The sequence below is a fragment of the Ostrea edulis genome, chromosome 6, assembly GCF_947568905.1.
Source record: "Ostrea edulis chromosome 6, xbOstEdul1.1, whole genome shotgun sequence".
In the NCBI taxonomy this organism is placed as follows: Eukaryota; Metazoa; Mollusca; class Bivalvia; order Ostreida; family Ostreidae; genus Ostrea; species Ostrea edulis.
In genome coordinates, this window is record NC_079169.1 from 8,959,450 (window position 1) to 8,978,653 (window position 19,204).

Sequence of the window (19,204 nt, forward strand, 5' to 3'; positions counted from 1 at the left end):
AGAAGTAATTTGCGCTTTTAACAATACCAAAATGATTAAAGATATCTCTATGACTACTTCGGACGAATTCTTATCTTTACCAATTTGGAAAAATAACCAATTTCAGTTCAAAATCCAATTTATTTTTCCAATTGGGTCAAGTCAGGAGTTCTATACATCAAAGATTTATAGGATAAGAATGGTATATTTAGAGATTTAAAATATTTTCAAGATTTAATCTCTCATAGAAACACTATTATCTGTGAATACTATATTTTAAAAACAATGTTCAACCGCTTTACCCGTATATTTGACTGCAAAAAAAGCTCCCTATATTAATATTAAAGACAACATGCATGATTATTTAAAGGAAATAATTTTGTCAACATATTGAATATCAAAACATCTTTCTTCAATAACATATTAGTTGATAACAAGCTCATTAAGCCAATCATTAATCACAGAAAACTTTTGGACGGAAAAGTTTGACATTCCGAAATCTTTATGGAAGACAATTTATCTTTAAAAGTCGCAAAAATTTCAGATAAACAAATATCAGAGTTTAACTATAAATTGTCAACCCTATATTTAGATCGGTAAGACGTACAAAAATTCGCTCCTAAAAATATCCTCTGAATTCAACAGTTTTGCAGCTAATGTGTTTGATTTAGTTTATTTAGACATTTATTTTAATGTTTTATTGCTAGCGGTGTACGGATGGCTTGATTTTATTCAGATTGGAACGGATTGGGAAATTCGTTACACCAACGTGCCATCCCTCGCTGCACATTTAATTTGTTCCCAACTACAATATCATTATATCTATACCGATAACTTGTATTTCTTATTTTATTATTATTATTATTATTATTAATTTCTATATTGTTACTGGTAACCATGCCTAAGACAAAACCCAAGAGACCCAGCCGGATAGCTAGAACTCTGCCCAAGCCGGAACCTCATGTCACACGCGGTCACCGCCGGCGGCAAGATCAATCCGCGGTGACCACCTCTGAGCCACACAGGCAGTCTCCTCCACTGACTTCAGCATCGGGCAACAACACCCGACGTCGCGGACAGCAGGACCAACGCACGGAGTCCACGGCAGCAAGTCGAGGCTCCCAGGCATCCTCACAGGCCCCACAGTTGGACAACTCGGCAATCACAGAACAGAATCCGGGTATGGCTTATTTTGTTCCCCCGGTTGTACACCCTCCACAATTAGCTAGTCAATTTCCCACAATTGATACTGGGGTAAGTGCCTGCTCATCTAGCTTACCTAGGTCTATAGCACCTGACGTTAGCAATATGCAAAATGCCCATCTTCCCTCCCCCCCCCCTTGCAAGATTCTATTGATTTTCCCATTGGGTACCATGTAGACCATTCTACTAAGCAAAAAATTATCGCGGGGGAATTTGTCAACTTAGCGGTGCTGCTCGTTAGGAATCCAGTCAATACCCAGTCAGCTGCCACTCTAACCATTGACTCGCAGGGCAATCTTGTTACGCAGCCAAAGTACTCCAACAAAATTGTTTCAGTCGAGAGATGGTCTGATGCTTTCCTTATTTATGCTAGCATCTACACGGCAGCACACCCACATAGAACACAGCAGTTGTTTAAATACTTGCACGATATTCGCCTAGGTTCTATGAAATCCATGGGGTGGGCTACCTACGACGAGCAGTTTCGTCTAAGAATGGCGCACAACCCTTCTCGAGACTGGGGAACAGTAGATAGTGAACTGTTGCTACTCTATATGACCCCCACACCAGATAGGCCAGGCACTAATCCCCTTCACAAGTGCTTCGATTATAATTATAAGGGTGCATGTGACAAAGTGCAATGTGGGTATGCCCACCGCTGCCTGAAATGCAATGGCAAACACCCATCGCTGTCGTGCACCAACCCCAACATAACCTCTAGTCAATCCAATGCTAGTTTCAATCATGCTTTTCGGGCACCAACAGCAAGCACTAACAAGTCGTTTCGCCACAAATCAGGCCCAGCGCAACAGTCATGGAATCGAAACCCCGCACAACACAAGCACATGGGACCTAGGCCTTTCCCCAGTAATTATTAACTCTTTACTGAAATATTTGGATAGTTACCCAGACCTAGTTACGGCTGAATATTTGTTAGATGGTTTTTGTCATGGATTTAGGCTTCAATACTCTGGGCCCCGGATTTCAGTTTTTTCAAAAAATTTATCGTCAGCCTTGGATCATGAGCAAGTGTTTCAGGAAAATTTTTTTAGTGAGGTTGCAGCTGGTCGTATGGGAGGTCCCTATCCTAGGCCACCTATGCATAATTTACATGTATCCCCAATTGGGGTTGTTCCCAAGTCAGATGGGGGTTGGAGAATGATTATGCATTTATCTTACCCCCCGTCCTTTAGTATCAATCACAACATAGATCCGGCTTTCACCTCTGTCTCGTATACCAAATTTGACACAGTAGTTGAGACCATAAGTACATTAGGTAAGGGAGCTCTCCTAGCAAAGGCTGACATAAAAAATGCATTCCGTTTATTGCCCATATACCCTGGTGATTTTGAGCTCTTGGGTCTATATATTAAGGGTGCATATTTCATTGATAAATGCCTCCCCTTTGGTTGCTCAATATCATGTAAAATATTTGACACTTTTTCCTCTTTTTTGGAATGGGTCGTTAAATTCAAAACGCATCTCAACACAGTACATCATTACTTGGATGATTTCATATTTGCCGGTCGACACAATTCAAACCACTGCCTCACCTTGTTGCATAGTTTTCAAGATATTTGCGCCGAGTTAGGTGTACCCCTGAACCCAGACAAAACCATTGAGCCTACCACGCACCTCACTTTCCTGGGGTTAGATATAGATACGGTTAAGATGCAAATTCTGATACCAGTACACAAAATTGTTGAACTCCAACAACTATTACAAAGTGGGATTTCTCGCAAAAAAATCCGTTTTGCAGAATTGGAGACGTTAGTTGGTAAGCTCAATTTCTTCAGCCGAGCTATACCTGGAAGTCGGGCTTTTATAAGACGGTTTTACAATGCATTATCAGGGACATATAGGCATTACCATCATATCAGGATCACTGAGCCCCTACGTCAGCACCTGTATATTTGGTTGGAATTTTTAAATAATTTTAATGGCATTGTGTATTTTCCTGAAAGTGAATGGGCGACTCCAGACACCTTGCGACTTTTCACAGATAGTGCCGGTTCTGTCAACCTGGGTTGTGGGTGTTACTTTCAAGGTCAGTGGGCTCATTTATCGTGGCCAACCAGTTGGTTAAACACCCCAATTTTGAGGGACATAACTTTTCTGGAATTAGTGCCTATCGTCCTAGCCTTTACAATATGGGGCCTCAGTTTGCAAAACAAAAAAGTTATTCTTCACGTGGACAACCTTGCCCTGGTACACATTCTAAACAAAGAGTCTGCTAAGTCACAGAGGGTAATGCATTTTATTAGACCATTAGTACTTATGGCACTCAAACACAATATTCAGTTCAAAGCCGAACATATACCAGGCAAAGTTAATGTAATTGCTGACGCAATATCTCGTAAACAGTGGGACATCATGAGGTTGGCTGCGCCACAAGCAGACGAACACCCCCGGCCAATCCCAGTCCAATTCCTGAAGAGGCTCTCAGAAGTCAGATCCATCAGTTGTTAGATTCTTCGGTAGCAACCAACACTAAATCATCACATCGTGTAGGCATCAAGGCCTTTAAGGCATTTCGTAGGATACATAATCTCCAACAGATTTGGCCTCCACCGGACTCGCACATCACACAGTTCATCGCATACTTGTCAATAATGGGCTACAAACACTCCACAGCGCAATCGTACATTGTGGCAATTAGTTTTTATACCAAAGTCTCGCACAATATTGACCCTACTGGTCAGTTTATCATCAGAAAACTTTTGCAGGGCATGCAAAGAACTAGCACGCATAGTAAAGACTCGCGACTGCCCATTACATTGGAGCTTTTGAACCGTATCGTTTCAATTTTACACTCAGCATGTCACAACCTTTATGAAACCAAATTATTTTCCGCGGCCTTTACATTGACATTTCATGCCTTCTTGCGCATAGGTGAAATTGCACTATCTAAAGGCAACAATCATCAATCTATACTACAGTTCGATGTACGTTATTTTGCTTCAGTCCAAAATTCAACTCACTATTAAGCGTTCAAAGACCGACCAGTTAGGTGTAGGTACAATTCTCAGTATTACAGCATCCCATGCCACAGCATGCCCATTTGCCTCTATGCAGGCTTATATACAATCCCATCCTGCGAAAAAGGGCCCCTTGTTTGTTCATTTTGGGGGACAGCCTCTAACTCGTTATCAGTTTTGTGCAACATTAAACAGGTGTTTGACTATCCTTGGGATTGACACCACAAATTATAACTCCCATTCATTTAGAATAGGAGCAGCTACTACCCTGGCTATGCAAGGGGCACACAGTAATGTTATTCAAGCAGCAGGGCGAAGGCGCTCCAACGTGTTCCATTCTTATATTCGTTGAATATACTTGTATTGTCATTGTTTGGCTTTAATTCATTTATATGCCAGTATTTGCTGCCCCAAGCTAATTCACACCAAGAATTTTAGATGTAACAAGTGGTTGGATTGTGGGATCTTCAATTATAAAGAGAGTGGCCAGTTTTGCAGCTACTAGACTTGGGGGGCTCAACCTCAACTTGGACAATATCTCCATTTGGTGGCAGGGCTATAGCGGCATGAAGCTGCAGGACCTTGCTCCCAAACTAACGACCTTATTACGGTACGAAAATCCACCCGCCTTCTTAATTATTCATTGTGGAGCCAACAATGTGGGACAGACTACAACGGAGCGCCTGTTGCAAATTCTAATTTCTACTTTGTTACAAATTCGTGCCATGTTTCCTACCACCTCTATCGTCTGGTCCTCGTCATTGCCAAGGTTCTCCTGGCGTTTTTCAAATAATACCAGGGCAATGAACAGGATCAGAGGTAGAATGGATAGGGAAGCTATCAGGTTTTTGTCAGTTCGGGGTGGCCGTCATATTAAACACCCACAATTCAGCGCCAAACCACCGTCCCTCTTTGACTCTGATGGGGTTCACTTATCTCAGTTTGGCAATGATTTGTTTTTAAATAACTTCCAGGGGGCCCTTCTAAACTTCACTTGTTGCGATACAATAGGCTTTCCAGTCTAACTCTAGGGGAACGTATTCACTGGCCAGCGGTGACCATTGGAGTTGGGGAGCTGCCGCCGTCACCATTGTGGGCACTCCATTGGTGGCGGTTGCAGAGCCATGTTCATGGCCCTTGCAAGTGGCGTGTTTCGTCACACCCCTACTCCAATGGAAGAGTGTCAACCATCTGGAAACAAATTCTGATGTGATATTCGAACTGTCTATTTAGCTTTGAGTATGTTGATTCGTCATCCTGTAAATACGTTTTGCAGTTGACTAAACTACCATGAACCTGGTGAATGGACACCATACATTCCCATATATATACTTGTATGAACATTTGTTGCCTTTGACATTTTGAATGATTATTTGTAAAGTTTGTGCTTTGAATTTGTTTTTCGTGACGATTGTGCTTTTGCGATCACCCATTGCACAATGAGCCTCTTGATGGGCCGTCACATTTTGTGAATTTGTTGATTGCGTGACGTTTGTGCTAATGCGCATTAAGCCTCTTGATGGGCCGTCATATTTGTGATTTGTTGTTTTCGTGACGCTTGTGCCTTTGCGATAACCCATTGCACAATGAGCCTCTTGATGGGCCGTCACTTTTGTGTGAACTTTTGTGCGAGGTGGCCCTATGCATTGGTAGCCTCAATTTCCTTCACCGCGGCCAGTAACGCCATTAACGTAATAAATTCATAATTCATTTAATATGTGTTCTTGTGTCATACATCTTGGATAAATTAGTTGATAACAAGCTCATTAAGCCAATCATTAATCACAGAAAACTTTTGGACGGAAAAGTTTGACATTCCGAAATCTTTATGGAAGACAATTTATCTTTAAAAGTCGCAAAAATTTCAGATAAACAAATATCAGAGTTTAACTATAAATTGTTACATAAACTTTTGAATAATAATTTGAATGTTAGCAAATGGAATCCAAATATACGAAAATATTGTGAAAACTAGTGAAATTGAAAACATAGAACACCTTATATATGCCTGCAGTGCATGTAAAAGATATGGAAATGATTAACAATGTACTAAATCTTTTTATTTCTTTCATTGCACGGAAGATTTATAAATATAAAATGAAATGTAGACTAACTGAAACATCTTGTAACAGTGAAAATTTATATATCTCAGTGAAACGGGCCTTAAATACATATCAATACATTGCAGAAAAATCGTATTCAAATATATGTATTCAAAATATATTTGAGAAAGTTTGTACAACATTTGATACTTCTTGATTTGAATTTTGTGTATGAGAGGCCCGGTGTGGAAGGAGACAACTCCTTCACATTTTGTTTACCTGGAGGCAGTTGGACTCTTGATGTATGTGGTAGTGTGCCTTACAGGTAAACGAAGGTAGCCTTTCATGCGGTAAACAATAGTTTTGTTTTTGTGTATTTATGAATAGGTATGACTTGACAATTCAATCTAACTATTGTAAACTTTATTGCATAAAATTGTATTATATATTGAACTGCAAATTCATTATTTGAATATGTAGAACATTGTTGCTGTAAGGAAATAATGTTGATGAATGATTTATATATTTGTTGATATTGAATTAAATAAAAGATTTTAAAAAAAAAATCAAATATAAGATTGTTGAACCTATAATTTTAGAGGGGTGGAATTACCTTAAAGCTTGTAAATGAGAGAAAATTAAAGAGCACACGTAAAATTACATTTTAAGTAATGCATAAATAACGAGATGGTGCTAAATAATTCAGAAAAAGCATATGTGCCGAAGGTGGGGATGTTTTCCCTGTGAATATATCAGCTCAGTGTGTACTGCAAATCAAGAAAGGCTGTAGTTTGTTTTAATACGTCCCGTCAAGAATTTTTCACTCAAATTGAGACGTCACCAGTTGTAGGTGTAGTACATTTAGAGCTTACGGTGCCGAAGCAGTGAGGGTTCATTAATATGCCAACGCTTACCGCGACATGAGATCTCCGTTTTTAAGGCCATATCCGAAAGACCCGTGACTCTCACTTCTAAATGCCGAGCGTTTAGTGAAGGACCAATCGCTACGCACTGTTTACGTCTTAGGTTTGACGCGGACATGGCATAAGCTTAACTCGAACTCAAGACCTTCCAGTTAGGAAACGAACGCTCTACCATTGAGTTACACAAACGGTATCAAGAAAGATGTTTTTCTGTGTATTGTTTAACGTCCCTTTCGAGAATATTTCACACACATAGAGACGTCACCATTACCGGTGAAGGGCTGCAAAATGTAGGCCTATGCTCGGCGCTAATGGCCTTTGAGCAGGGAGGGATCTTTATCGTGTCACACCTGCTGTGATACGGGGTCTCCGTTGTTGCAGTCTCATCCATGGGTCGCCCCATTTAGTCGCCTTTTACGACAAGCAAGGGTTACGGAGGACCTATTCTAACCCGGATCCCCACGCGACTTTTTCTGTGGAAGTGAAAGTGTAATTAACGTTTACCCTATAGTTTGTTCTTATTTGCGAGCATTAAACCAACAATTGAATAGTCATCAATTAAACAATATTTACCGTTTATTATTTTAACAGGCTGGCCTCTAGAAATCCTCACCACGCATAACCACAAGTTCTTTACAGATCAAATGTTTGCTTTCTTCACATCAAACAATGCATATGAATACATACAAGAAACATGTTGACGCAAGCTTCAAAGAACGGTTGCAAATGATTTGCTTCATTTCACCGAACGTATGAATTATTAATTTTGCATGAGAACAAGTATCAATGATGGTGTTCAATAATTTTAGGTTGTCAGGAATTAAATTGTCAGAAAATTAGATGTCAGGATTTCATTTGTCAGGATTCGGCAGTCGTCAGGATTTCAACTGTCAGAAATTTATTTGTCAGGATTTTATTTGTGTCAGGAATTTATTTGTCAGGATTCTGCACTTGTCAAGTTAAGTTATGGTAATTTATCCAAATACTAAATAGGAAAGACGTATTAAATAGTTTATTTATAATAGTTATAATCTTTCGTTAACAAATTCATTTTGCACCTCAGTTTCCCTCTCTTTGTCCTGACACTGATGTGATTGTGAAAGCTATCTATCGAAACTGGGCTTCTTTCTCTCGTATATAGTCTCAGAAGCTACGAATTAGCCAATCAAATTACGCGAATTTCCCGACAATACATAACAGGGAAAATTAATACTCAATTCGTGCAAACTGCCACTTTGCTAAAAATGATATACAAAGTAATATGAATTGATTCAATAGAAATCATGAAATAATTTATCTGGTTAATTGCTTCAAAAAGATGCTGAATTCACTGCACTACCAATAAGGAAGAAAATATATCTTTGGGCATGAGCAAAATAGTTCCAAATGAGTAAAAATGAATTGGGACTGTTATGAGAACAGTGTAACGTGTAGCGGTCACCCAGCCAAGTGCTGATCACGCTCGTTGTTGCTTAACTTGCGACTCTATCGCATCACTACAAAAGCTAGCTCTTTAGCGAGAGCAGTATAAGTTCCCTGTTATACTGTCCGCTACCCTTTCCCCCACTCAGGGAAGCTTCGTCCCGAAGCTGAGCGTGAGTTCTCTTGAGTGTCTGGCACCAGGTCAGTAAGGGCATCCGCCGTTCCCGACGACAACCACCATCGTCCCCGGACGAATCCACGTCCGTACCCAGACCTCCGAAGAGACTCTACCTTCAGCAGGCCTCCCGCCAAATACCAGAATCCCACCGCTGCCACCAATTTGTAACGTGTAGCGGTCACCCAGCCAAGTGCTGATCACGCTCGCCTTTGCTTAACTTGTGTGATCAAGAGAGGCACTCTACCACATCACTAGAAAAGCTAGCTCTCTAGCGAGGCAGTATAAGTTCCCTCTTATACTGTCCGCTACACCAGCAATGAAAGACTGAATCATAACTAAATCTTAGCATTTGCATGTATCCTAAATTAAACAACATTTAGTATCTATAAGGTAAGTTTGCATAACTTTGAATTAATGCGCAGACTTGACTGTTGATGACGGCATATAATGTCAGCTTCCATGTATTTAACCCTGAGTGTTCCTCAGATAAACATGTATAGGATATTTGGATAAAACTGAGGAAATATCAAGTAGTCTGTGGAACATTTCAGACATATAAGTGTTCATGAACTGATTAATAACCGTTGGTTGTTAACTGTAAGGCGCATATTTCATTCATAGAAAACATGTGGAAAACAAAATACATTTGGATCTTATGTTTATATTAACCAGTAAAAACCCACTCTCTGAATCCACGCAGTCAAAGAAAAACAATAATCCAGCACAATTCAACAATGGCATTGTGACTTTCTCCAATATAAGTAAATGTACAGTTTTCTTTTCAAATTGAAATTTCATCTTCTCTTGTGCAAGTATAATGCATGAAATGTGTATCTAGAGGTCACCCCCTTCCCAAACACGAGAACTAGAAATATATCCATAGGATATGAATGCCCCGCCCGATGTGACATTTGATTGATTGATTGATTGATTGATTGTATCGTGTTTAACGTCTCTCTCGACAATTTTTCACTCAAATGGAGATGTCGTCAAGATCATTTTATTGTATTAATATACAAAAGGATTGGTTACAAGTTCTAGCAACTTACACAACCTCTCCCGTATACAAAATATATTATGCTATACATGTACAAATAAAGATTGTCATACCACAGAAAATATAATATTAGTTATAATGTACAATTATGATGATATACAATGTATGTTTAGGTTCATGTAAGTACATAATCAGGCATAAAATGCAAAACATATTTTAAAATTATGATATATAGGTCCGATTAAAATCTGTTAGAGTTCTTAATAAACTTCTGAACTGCTCTGAAAATATAAAAATTTACATCATTTGAAAAATATTCATTTCCCCATAATAAAAGGTGGGTATCGACAATAGCAATATCATTTAGCTGAAGCAGTTCATTGAAAAAACAAATTCTTGCTTGAGTGTATCTTTTGCATGCAAAAAAGAAATGATGGGCATCTTCAATATGACCACATATACAATTTGGAGAAGCAATGATGTTTTTTCGATAAAGATCATTATTTAAAATGCAAGAATGTCTTAATTTGGTATAAATAATATTAACATATTGCTGGCCATATGAATAGTATAAAGGTGGTTTTGAGGGTGCTATTTTAATGTGTTTTTTAAATTTATCAATTGAAGTTATCTCCTTTATTTCTGTACTCAGCAAGTTCCATTTCCTAACTGTGTCGGGAATAAAGGACTTTTTATATAATTCAAGTCTGCATCTAGGCAGTGTGTAGTCGCTAGAATTACGGGTATCATATGATGATAAATTTCTGCGAGTATTTGGGCAAATTTCTTTCAGATATTGGGGAACTAAATTGTTATGGATTTTAAACATATTTGTTAATTTAGCTAATTGTCTTCTATCAGAAAGGGGTTCCCACCCAGTTTCAAAATAAAGTGAATCTATTGAGGCGAAAATTGGAAGACCAGTCGCCAAGATCGTTGAAGGGCTTCAAAGACCTTTACTCGGCGCCTACGGCCATTGAGCAGTGAGGGTTCTTTAGCGTGCCACACCTACTGTGACACGTGACATCCGTTTTTAAGGTCGTCTCCGAGGACCCGTGACATTCACACCTGATGCCTAGCGTTTGGCGATGGAACTGTCTCTACCTGTTTTAAAGACTTAGGTCTGTCGCGTTTGGGGTTCAAACCCCGGCCTTCCGCATGCGGGGCGAACGGTCTAACCTCTAAGCCACCGCTGCAATATAAAAATAAGAGACCCATGAGTCACCTTGGTCCATATTTAAAAATTTCCCCTATATATTTGCATGTACAATTTTGATCCCCTATTGTGACCCCAACCTAAATCTGCACTATGTCAGAAAGCTGTCATGTAAAGAACTTGACACACGGACCATGTCTGGACTAGTGGTTCTTGAGAAGAAGATTTATAAAGATTTTTTATGCCCCCGAGATCGAAGATCAGGGGTGGGGGTGGGCATATTATTTTTGTGCTGTCTGTCATTCTATCATTCTGTCATTCTGTAAGAAACTTTAACCTTGCTAATAACTTTTGAACAGTAAGTGCTAGAACTTTGGTATTTCACATGAGTATTTCTTGTGACAAAACCTTTCCGTGGGTACCAAAATGTTTAACCCTGTGGCCTTGACCTTGGAGTTTGACCTACTTTTAAAAAATTTGACATTCGTCATAACTTCTAAATGGTAAATTTATATTAGAGCTTTCATATTGCATATAAGCATTTCTTGTTGTAAAGTAGTACAGTATAACAGAATGCGTCTTGTCTCTACATCAGTTTATTTCAGAATGCCGAGTACATGTTATTAAAGAGTATGCAAACACGTGGTTATCAGTGTGTGCGGTAAACAGGGATTATCTCAGAGTTTGATATATACAATGCATATACGTTACATCCCCCTTCTTTAATTATTCTTATTTTACATTATAAGAGAGTGAAAAAATACTGCAAAATTAACAAAGTGTTATGAATTAAATTAATAATTCAGAGTTATGATAAAAATAAGAACTATCTTTTGTCTCTAAAATATCGGGATATATATTTACACTATATATATATATTTGAGGATTATTATGCCTCATCACTTTATATAATCACTTATACATTTTGAAGTCCTCGTATCGTTTCGGCAATTTAATTTCTCTGGTAGATCTCCTGGTTGAAGTCAGAGCATAATTGGTCTTATCTGCTGACGGTGGTTTATGATTTTCAATTGTAGTCTTATCTGCTGATGGTGGTGTGTTTTCAGCTGTACTAACGGTCTTATCTGTCACTACCTCGTTATTTTCGACAAAGGGCTCATTTGTGCAACGCAAATGTTTTCTGTTTCGTCGATAGAGGCGACCATCCTCCGTGATCACTTGATACGAGCGGATGTTTACTTTTTCGTTGACCTTTGCCTTCGTCCAATTTTTTTCATGTCCAAAAGGTCGAATTCTCACGGTTTCCCCACTTTTAATCTCTGGTAGGTCTTTCGCTGTGCGATTGTAGTAAAATGCTGATCTATGTTTCCGTTCTCTCAATCGCTCTTTGACATTTGGGGTTAGGGCTGGTTTCAAAAGTTCGGTTTTGATTGGTAGCAGAGTTCTTGTACGGCGTGCCATTAGTCGTTGAACTGCAGAAGTTCCAATATTTTCAGAGGGAGTATTTCTCCAATCTAATAGAGCGAGGAAAGGATCGCTTTTATCTAATTGGCATTTCTTCATTAGGTTTTTTGCAATTCTAACTGCATTTTCAACTTTCCCATTAGATTTTGGGTACAATGGCGATGACGTAGTATGCTTGAACTCATAGTTCTCTGAGAAATAAGCAAATTCCTTGCTATTGTAAGGCGGGCCGTTGTCTGAAATCAAAATTTCAGGAATTCCGTGTCTGGCCATTTGTGCCTTGAGTTTGGTGATGACTTCCTTTGACTTTTTATCATGTAGACGATCAATTTCAAAAAAATCGGAATAGTAATCAACAGTGATGAGATATTGTTTGTCATCAAATTGAAAGAGGTCAGTTCCAATTTTCTGCCATGGTCTATCGGGAATTTCATGCGAAATGAGAGTTTCTTTGCCTTGCTCACCCTGTATGGTAGCGCAGACTGGACATTCCTTGATAAAAGATTCGATATCTTTCATCATGTTTGGCCAATATAGTGATTCTTTGGTTCTACGGTAACATCCTTGAATACCAATGTGGCTGGAGTGTACCTTTTGAAGAATTTCACATTTCAATGTAGGTGGAATAACAATGCGGTCTCCTTTGAAAATTAAACCATCCTGTGAAGTCAATTCGTCTCTGAATCTGTAGAAGATCTGTATATCGGGTGTCAGTTCATCTCGCTCCGGCCAACCATCTTTGATTGTTTTGTACAGCTTTTGCATTGTTTCATCACGCGAGTTTGCAGATTTGATTTTCTTTAGAGTTTCGGACGAGATGGTGACGTATTCACTCATTGTAACGGACTCTGCATCTTTTTCAGATTTTGCACGGTCGGTAATGGCGAGTACTCTGTCTTCAGAATCATTTCTTTGTATCTGTACAGTTGGCAGATAGGCTCGACTCAGTGTATCAGCAAGATACATTTCAAGACCTCGTTTGTATGTGATCTCGTAATCAAACTTCTGAAGACGCAAGAGCATTCGTTGAAGACGTTTAGGAGCGGAAACTAAACTTTTCTTGCTGATGATTTCTAGTGGTTTGTGGTCTGATTCCACTTTTACTTTCCGTCCAAGTGTGTAATGCTCAAAGCGTTCCATGGCAAAGAGAACAGCGAGTAGTTCCTTTTCAATCTGTGCGTAGTTGACTTCGGTAGGCGTTAATGCACGGGATGCATATGCAACGGGTTGCTCATTTTGTATGAGACAGGCTCCTAGTCCGCGTTCAGATGCGTCACACTGTACCGTCGTCGGTAGGTTAGGATCAAAGAAACGAAGTATAGGACTCGTAGATAGTAGTTTTTTCAATTCGTCAAATGTTTTGCCATGTACAGCATTGTCCCACACAAATTCCGATTCTGCTTTTAGTAGGTCTCTGAGGGGTGCTGTTATCTCCGAGAGATTTGGCGCGAATTTCTGGACAAAATTTACCATTCCTAGTAAACGTTGTATGTCTGCTTTGCATTTAGGTCTTGGCATTTCAATGATTGCCTTGATTTTTAAGGGGTCAACTTTGAGTCCATCGCTTGAGATAATGTGTCCTAAATATGACACGGATCGCAATTTTAGTTTCATTTTGTCTTTGTTGATTTTTATTCCTTTCTCCCTGCATCTCTCTAGCAAGGTAGATAATTTTTGTCGTGATCACGTATGGCCTCGTCATCCGAGTTTCCACAACCGTATACGACTATGTCGTCATGAATCGCTTTGATTCCATGTATACCAGATAGAGCTTCATCCATTCTCCGCTGGAATTCTTCGCTTGCTGGTTTAATACCGAATGGCATGCGGAGCCATCGATATCTACCCCAAGAGGTTCCGAATGTTGTGAGAAAACTACTCTCATCATCGAGAGTAATATGCCAAAAGCCATCCTTGCAGTCTACTACAGAAAAAATTCTGGCTTGGCTTAGTTCTGGCAAAATATCATCTATAGTTGGTGTTGCATAGTAATTTCTCTTTAGCGCTTTGTTCAGAGGTTTGGGATCTATACACAGACGCATTTTCCCACTGGGCTTCCGTACAGCCACCAATGACGATATCCAGTCAGTCGGTTCTGTTACTGGAGCCAAAACGCCTAAATCTGACAGTCTGTCGATTTCAGATTTTAACGGTGCCTTCATTGCAATCGGGACTTTTCTTGTTGGTAGTTTTACTGGCGTAACTGATTTGTCAACATCGAGGTGTAATTTTCCATCCAGTTTACCCAGGCCATTAAATACGTCACTGTATTTTTCAATGATGAAGTTGCTTTGGGAGGCTGACTCAATGGCTGCTATGTTTTCTGTGTTGACAGTTATCATTATCATTCCTTGTACAGCCTTTGCTCCGAGAATAGGATTAAGATTTCCTTCGACCACAACAATTTCTATGTTGTATTTTTTTATTGTTTTTGGGGTTGCGGACGCTTATTCGCCGTTTTCCAAGGGGTTGGCATTCCGACTTGTTAAACATTACCAGAGTCATGTCTGCCTTTTGTAACATCCTGAGATAGGGGTCATTACAGACTTCTTTGTAAATTTTCTCGGGTAGAACGTTTACGGTTGATCCGCAATCCAATTGGAATTTCACTGTATCATTTCCAATTTCGATTTCTGCAAAAATCTTTTTCTCAATGGCATTAACATTTTCGATCATGAGGATGAATTCCTCGTCACTGGATTCCTGGTTGACTTGTTTTACATGTTCCCGTTTTGATTTCGGCTTTGTCTGCAGACATTTTGATGAAAAATGATTCATTTTATTGCACTTCCTGCATGTTTTTCCCCATGCTGGACACAATTCCTTACGGAAGAGGTGCTCTTTACCGCAATATAAACATTCCTTTTGAACTTTTGTTTCTGGGACTTGTTTGAAATCTTTTCTGTGCGCTTGTGTTGTTCTCAGCGGTTTAGTTTTTCGCATGGTTTTGAATTTGACAGCGTGAACTTCCTCCATGGTTTTAAGTTGCGATGTTGACTTTTCGTTTGCTCTGCATATGTCAACGCATTTTCTTAGGACAAGTTTTGCTTCTTGCAGTAGCTTTTTGCGTGTTCCATTGTCACAGATTCCAAGTACAATTCTGTCTCGGATCATATCGTTTTCTAGAGCATCAAATTTGCAGGTTTTCGCTAGAGATCTGAGAATTGCCACATAAGTGTCAATGTTTTCATTGATTTCTTGGTCTCGTTTGTAGAAAGTGTACCTTTCATAAGTTTCATTGGTCTGTCCAATGCAGAAGGATTCAAATTTTTCTAGAACTTTGTCTATGTCTTTTTTGTCATCTTCAGAGTCAAACTGAAGACCATCAAAAATATCCAGAGCGTCAGCTCCGATGCAAGTAAGAAAGGTAGCAGTTCTCACCTCCTTGTCTTTTTCCTTGAGAGTAGACGCTGTTTCATAATTGCTCCAAATCCGCTTGAACTTTTTCCAGTTCGTGCACAGGTTTCCTTTAAGATCCAGTTTTCCAGGTATTGGAATGTTTGGATTCACAAAGACAGGAATAGAGGGAGCAGTAGCAGCATTATCTTCGTGATTGCTCATGGTGACAAATATCCAGAGATACACATACAGAAGTTTCACTTAGTACTTTTACTTCTGACACCATGTAAAGTAGTACAGTATAACAGAATGCGTCTTGTCTCTACATCAGTTTATTTCAGAATGCCGAGTACATGTTATTAAAGAGTATGCAAACACGTGGTTATCAGTGTGTGCGGTAAACAGGGATAATCTCAGAGTTTGATATATACAATGCATATACGTTACACTTGTGACAAGATCTTTCTACTGGTACCAAGATATTTGTCCTTGTGACATTGGCCATCTTTAGAATTGGCCATTATCGGGGGCATTTGTGTTTCACAAACACATATTGTTTCTATATACTAGTATTTTCATGTAAAACTTTGATTCCCTATTGTGGCCCCAATCTACCCCTAAGGACCATGGATTTAACGAAAGTGAATCTGCACAATGTCAGGAAGCGTCCATGTAAATTTGAACTTTTCTGGCCCAGTGGTTCTGGAGAAGAAGGCGAAAATGTAAAAAGTTAACCGACGGACAGACGACGGGCAGAAGGTGATCAGGAAAGCTCACTTGAACTTTCAGCTCAGCTCAGGTGAGCTAACAACAGATACTCTTGATCAGAAACGCTCACATTATTGAGTCTTTAGCTCAAGTGAGCTAAAACAAAACCCAGGGATTATCGGTACATTCTCATGGTCTGATATTCTGTCCCATTCATAATGGAAAATAGATTAAATATTTTCATTTTGTGGAAAAAATAAAAATTATGAACCCTTTTTCTTTAAAGAAAATTATGAAGATTAAGGATGACGAAAGGTGAGATTGAAGGGGAAATGTCTTCTTCGTGTAAAAAAAAAAAAAAAAAACGTTATAGCTTTTTTAATGAAGAGGGAAAATTGCTGCACACTTTTCCATCAGGGTTTAAACCTTTAAATAATTTACTTAAGTCTGATGTGGTGCTAGCCTTTATACAGATAAATCTGAGTTGTGTTCAAGTCCTATCCCCATGTCACACCAGGTGTGGCATGATAAAGATCCCTCCCTGCTCAAAGGCTGTAAGCGCCGAGCATAGCTTAAAGTTTGCAGCAATAGTGACGTCTCCATATGAATGAAAGGTTCTCGAGAAGGGCGTTAAACAATATTCAATCAATCAATCCTTTGTTTACATTGAATATTCTCTATTTCTACCCTTGATTAAACTGAATTAGCTACCTTTTATATAGAATGAGTATTCTCTATTCTTACCCTTTATTAAACTGAATACCCTATACCTCTGCCGCATGTTAAAGACTCCACAGAGCATTCGTCATCCTCATAAAGTCACCCAATGAATCGAATAATACCAAAACCTTATTTCAGTGCTCAAAATAGTATTTTAATATTTTGGTTGCAGGCAGAGGGACTCTCTATGTCTACTGTTCCCTAATCAGGTTGAAACCACAATTTAATTAACTTACTTTTATGAAAGACATACCTGTACCATCTGGAATAAACTCCACCCTCTGTAAAATTATGATCATCGATCATAATCTCGTTATCACCGCAATGCAGCCAGTACCAACCACACCCAAAGGAAATATCCCTCCGCCCACAATCCGCGTAGCGATTACTTGAGCATCAGAGCCCCTTGGATTCCAAGACAAAAGAATCTAACCTACATCCTAAATACTTTTACCCAGGAACGTGTGACATCACACATACAAAGCGGAATAACTCCCACAAATCTCTTAAAGAGGTTCGCACTTTACATTTTGAGTAATGTCAATTTTTAAAGAAGTGTATATTTAATTTCGACATTGAAGGAGAATTAGGAAACTGTAAAGAAAAACTGAGGTCGTAATGCTTGTTATTGAGCTACAGTATTCTAAACATCACCTTTTTGCACTTAAAAGTTATTCATTAAACTTGATTAGTTTGTTGGTGTCAACACAATATAAGCAATAGAAATCAAAAGACAATAGGAGTAAAGTCAATTTCAAAATTTCACATAATTTTCAAGGTCTGTCTTAAAATTTAAAATGGGACTTAAAAAGGTGGGGGTTGGAGACCAAACTTTTAAACTATTGGCGAAAATATTGAATTTTTATTCAAAATTTCGAGGATATTAATTTAAACTTTTTTAAGGATCGGTGTTCTATTTCAAAAGATATATCCACCAATTTAATAAATTCAACATTTGATCTAGTTTCAAGTCTCAACTACTTGTATCATAAATTATAAAACTGAAATACACGTATAGGAGTACAAAAATAGAAGATATATTAGATGAACCAGAAACTGTAATATCACGCAGATTTAGAACTTTTTGATTAATCAATCCTTCCACCACAAAATATAGTCCCTGCAAAACCCTTTCAAAATTGGAATTGACACACTTTTTTTTCCAATTGGATATGGTTCAATAATAGATGTGTAATATGTTTGTTCCAATGAGATCATTATTGAACCAGTAAATACTTAGTTGTAGCATCCTGAGCAGTTGTGCTCAAAATCTCAGGAGCTAACTTCCTTAACCACCTCGTAGCCGGGGAAGTCGTGATTTCGAACCTCGCTTGTGTATGGCTGCGCCAACTTGAAACGTAATCATGGGTGGTGATTACTCCTTTGTCAAATACTCGGCATTTAGAAGTGAGAATCACTCGTGTTGCGACAGGGGTTGGCACATTAAAGAGCCCTCACTATTACAGCCGTAAGCGCCAAGCATAGGCCTAAATCTGTTATACCTCACCGACAACTGGCGACATGTCAATATGAGTGAATAATGAAAAAGGGAAGTAAAAACAAACAAATCAGTAAGGCCAATCAGCGAAAGAATGGTCAGCACGTCTCTTTTCCAGGCAAGCTAGGCCCATTCAGATAACTCGTGTGCAGCTTGCCGCCTCGAACACTATCAAATATTAAAACTAGCTCGCAATAGCCAATTATTATACGCAAAATAAAATGGTAAGTCGTCATCAAGACTTATAGCCTTACAGACCACCAAAGCTCTATTCATTACCAATCCATTTTCCGTCAAGACAAATTAAGTAGACCTCATCGCTTTACCTAGCAGTAAACACGATGTTATCAACCACCAAATCCTCAAAGTAACCAAGGGCCAGTCACCTAGGTTGTGGTCACTTCCCCAAATCAGAAAGAGTGGCAGAAACACTGCACACACTTGAAGACCCGCTGGAGAAAACGTGCCCTTTGAATTGCATGGGTGTGTAAAGAATAACTGATATGTCACATGTACTTCCGCTCCGATTTTAAAGAGACACTACAGCTCATTTTGCGCAAAAATCATGCAATTTTCCTAGCGTTTTCTCAATTTTTGTTACATTGTTGAAAGTATGAACTTTGCGAAAATAACACT

At 38.9% G+C, this 19,204-nt stretch overlaps 1 protein-coding gene across 1 annotated transcript; it reads right to left on the reverse strand.

Annotated features, from left to right (window-relative positions):
- Positions 1 to 13,958: 13,958 nt before the first annotated feature.
- Positions 13,959 to 14,645, reverse strand: LOC130047043 (uncharacterized protein K02A2.6-like). Its single transcript, XM_056141165.1, has one exon. It carries the CDS (start codon positions 14,643 to 14,645, stop codon positions 13,959 to 13,961), a length of 687 nt encoding a protein of 228 aa, XP_055997140.1.
- Between the last annotated feature and the right edge of the window lie 4,559 nt (positions 14,646 to 19,204).

Bases quoted from the DNA above. Each gene is read 5' to 3' on its own strand.
- LOC130047043 (XM_056141165.1), bottom strand. From the start codon at position 14,645: ATGATAACTGTCAACACAGAAAACATAGCAGCCATTGAGTCAGCCTCC.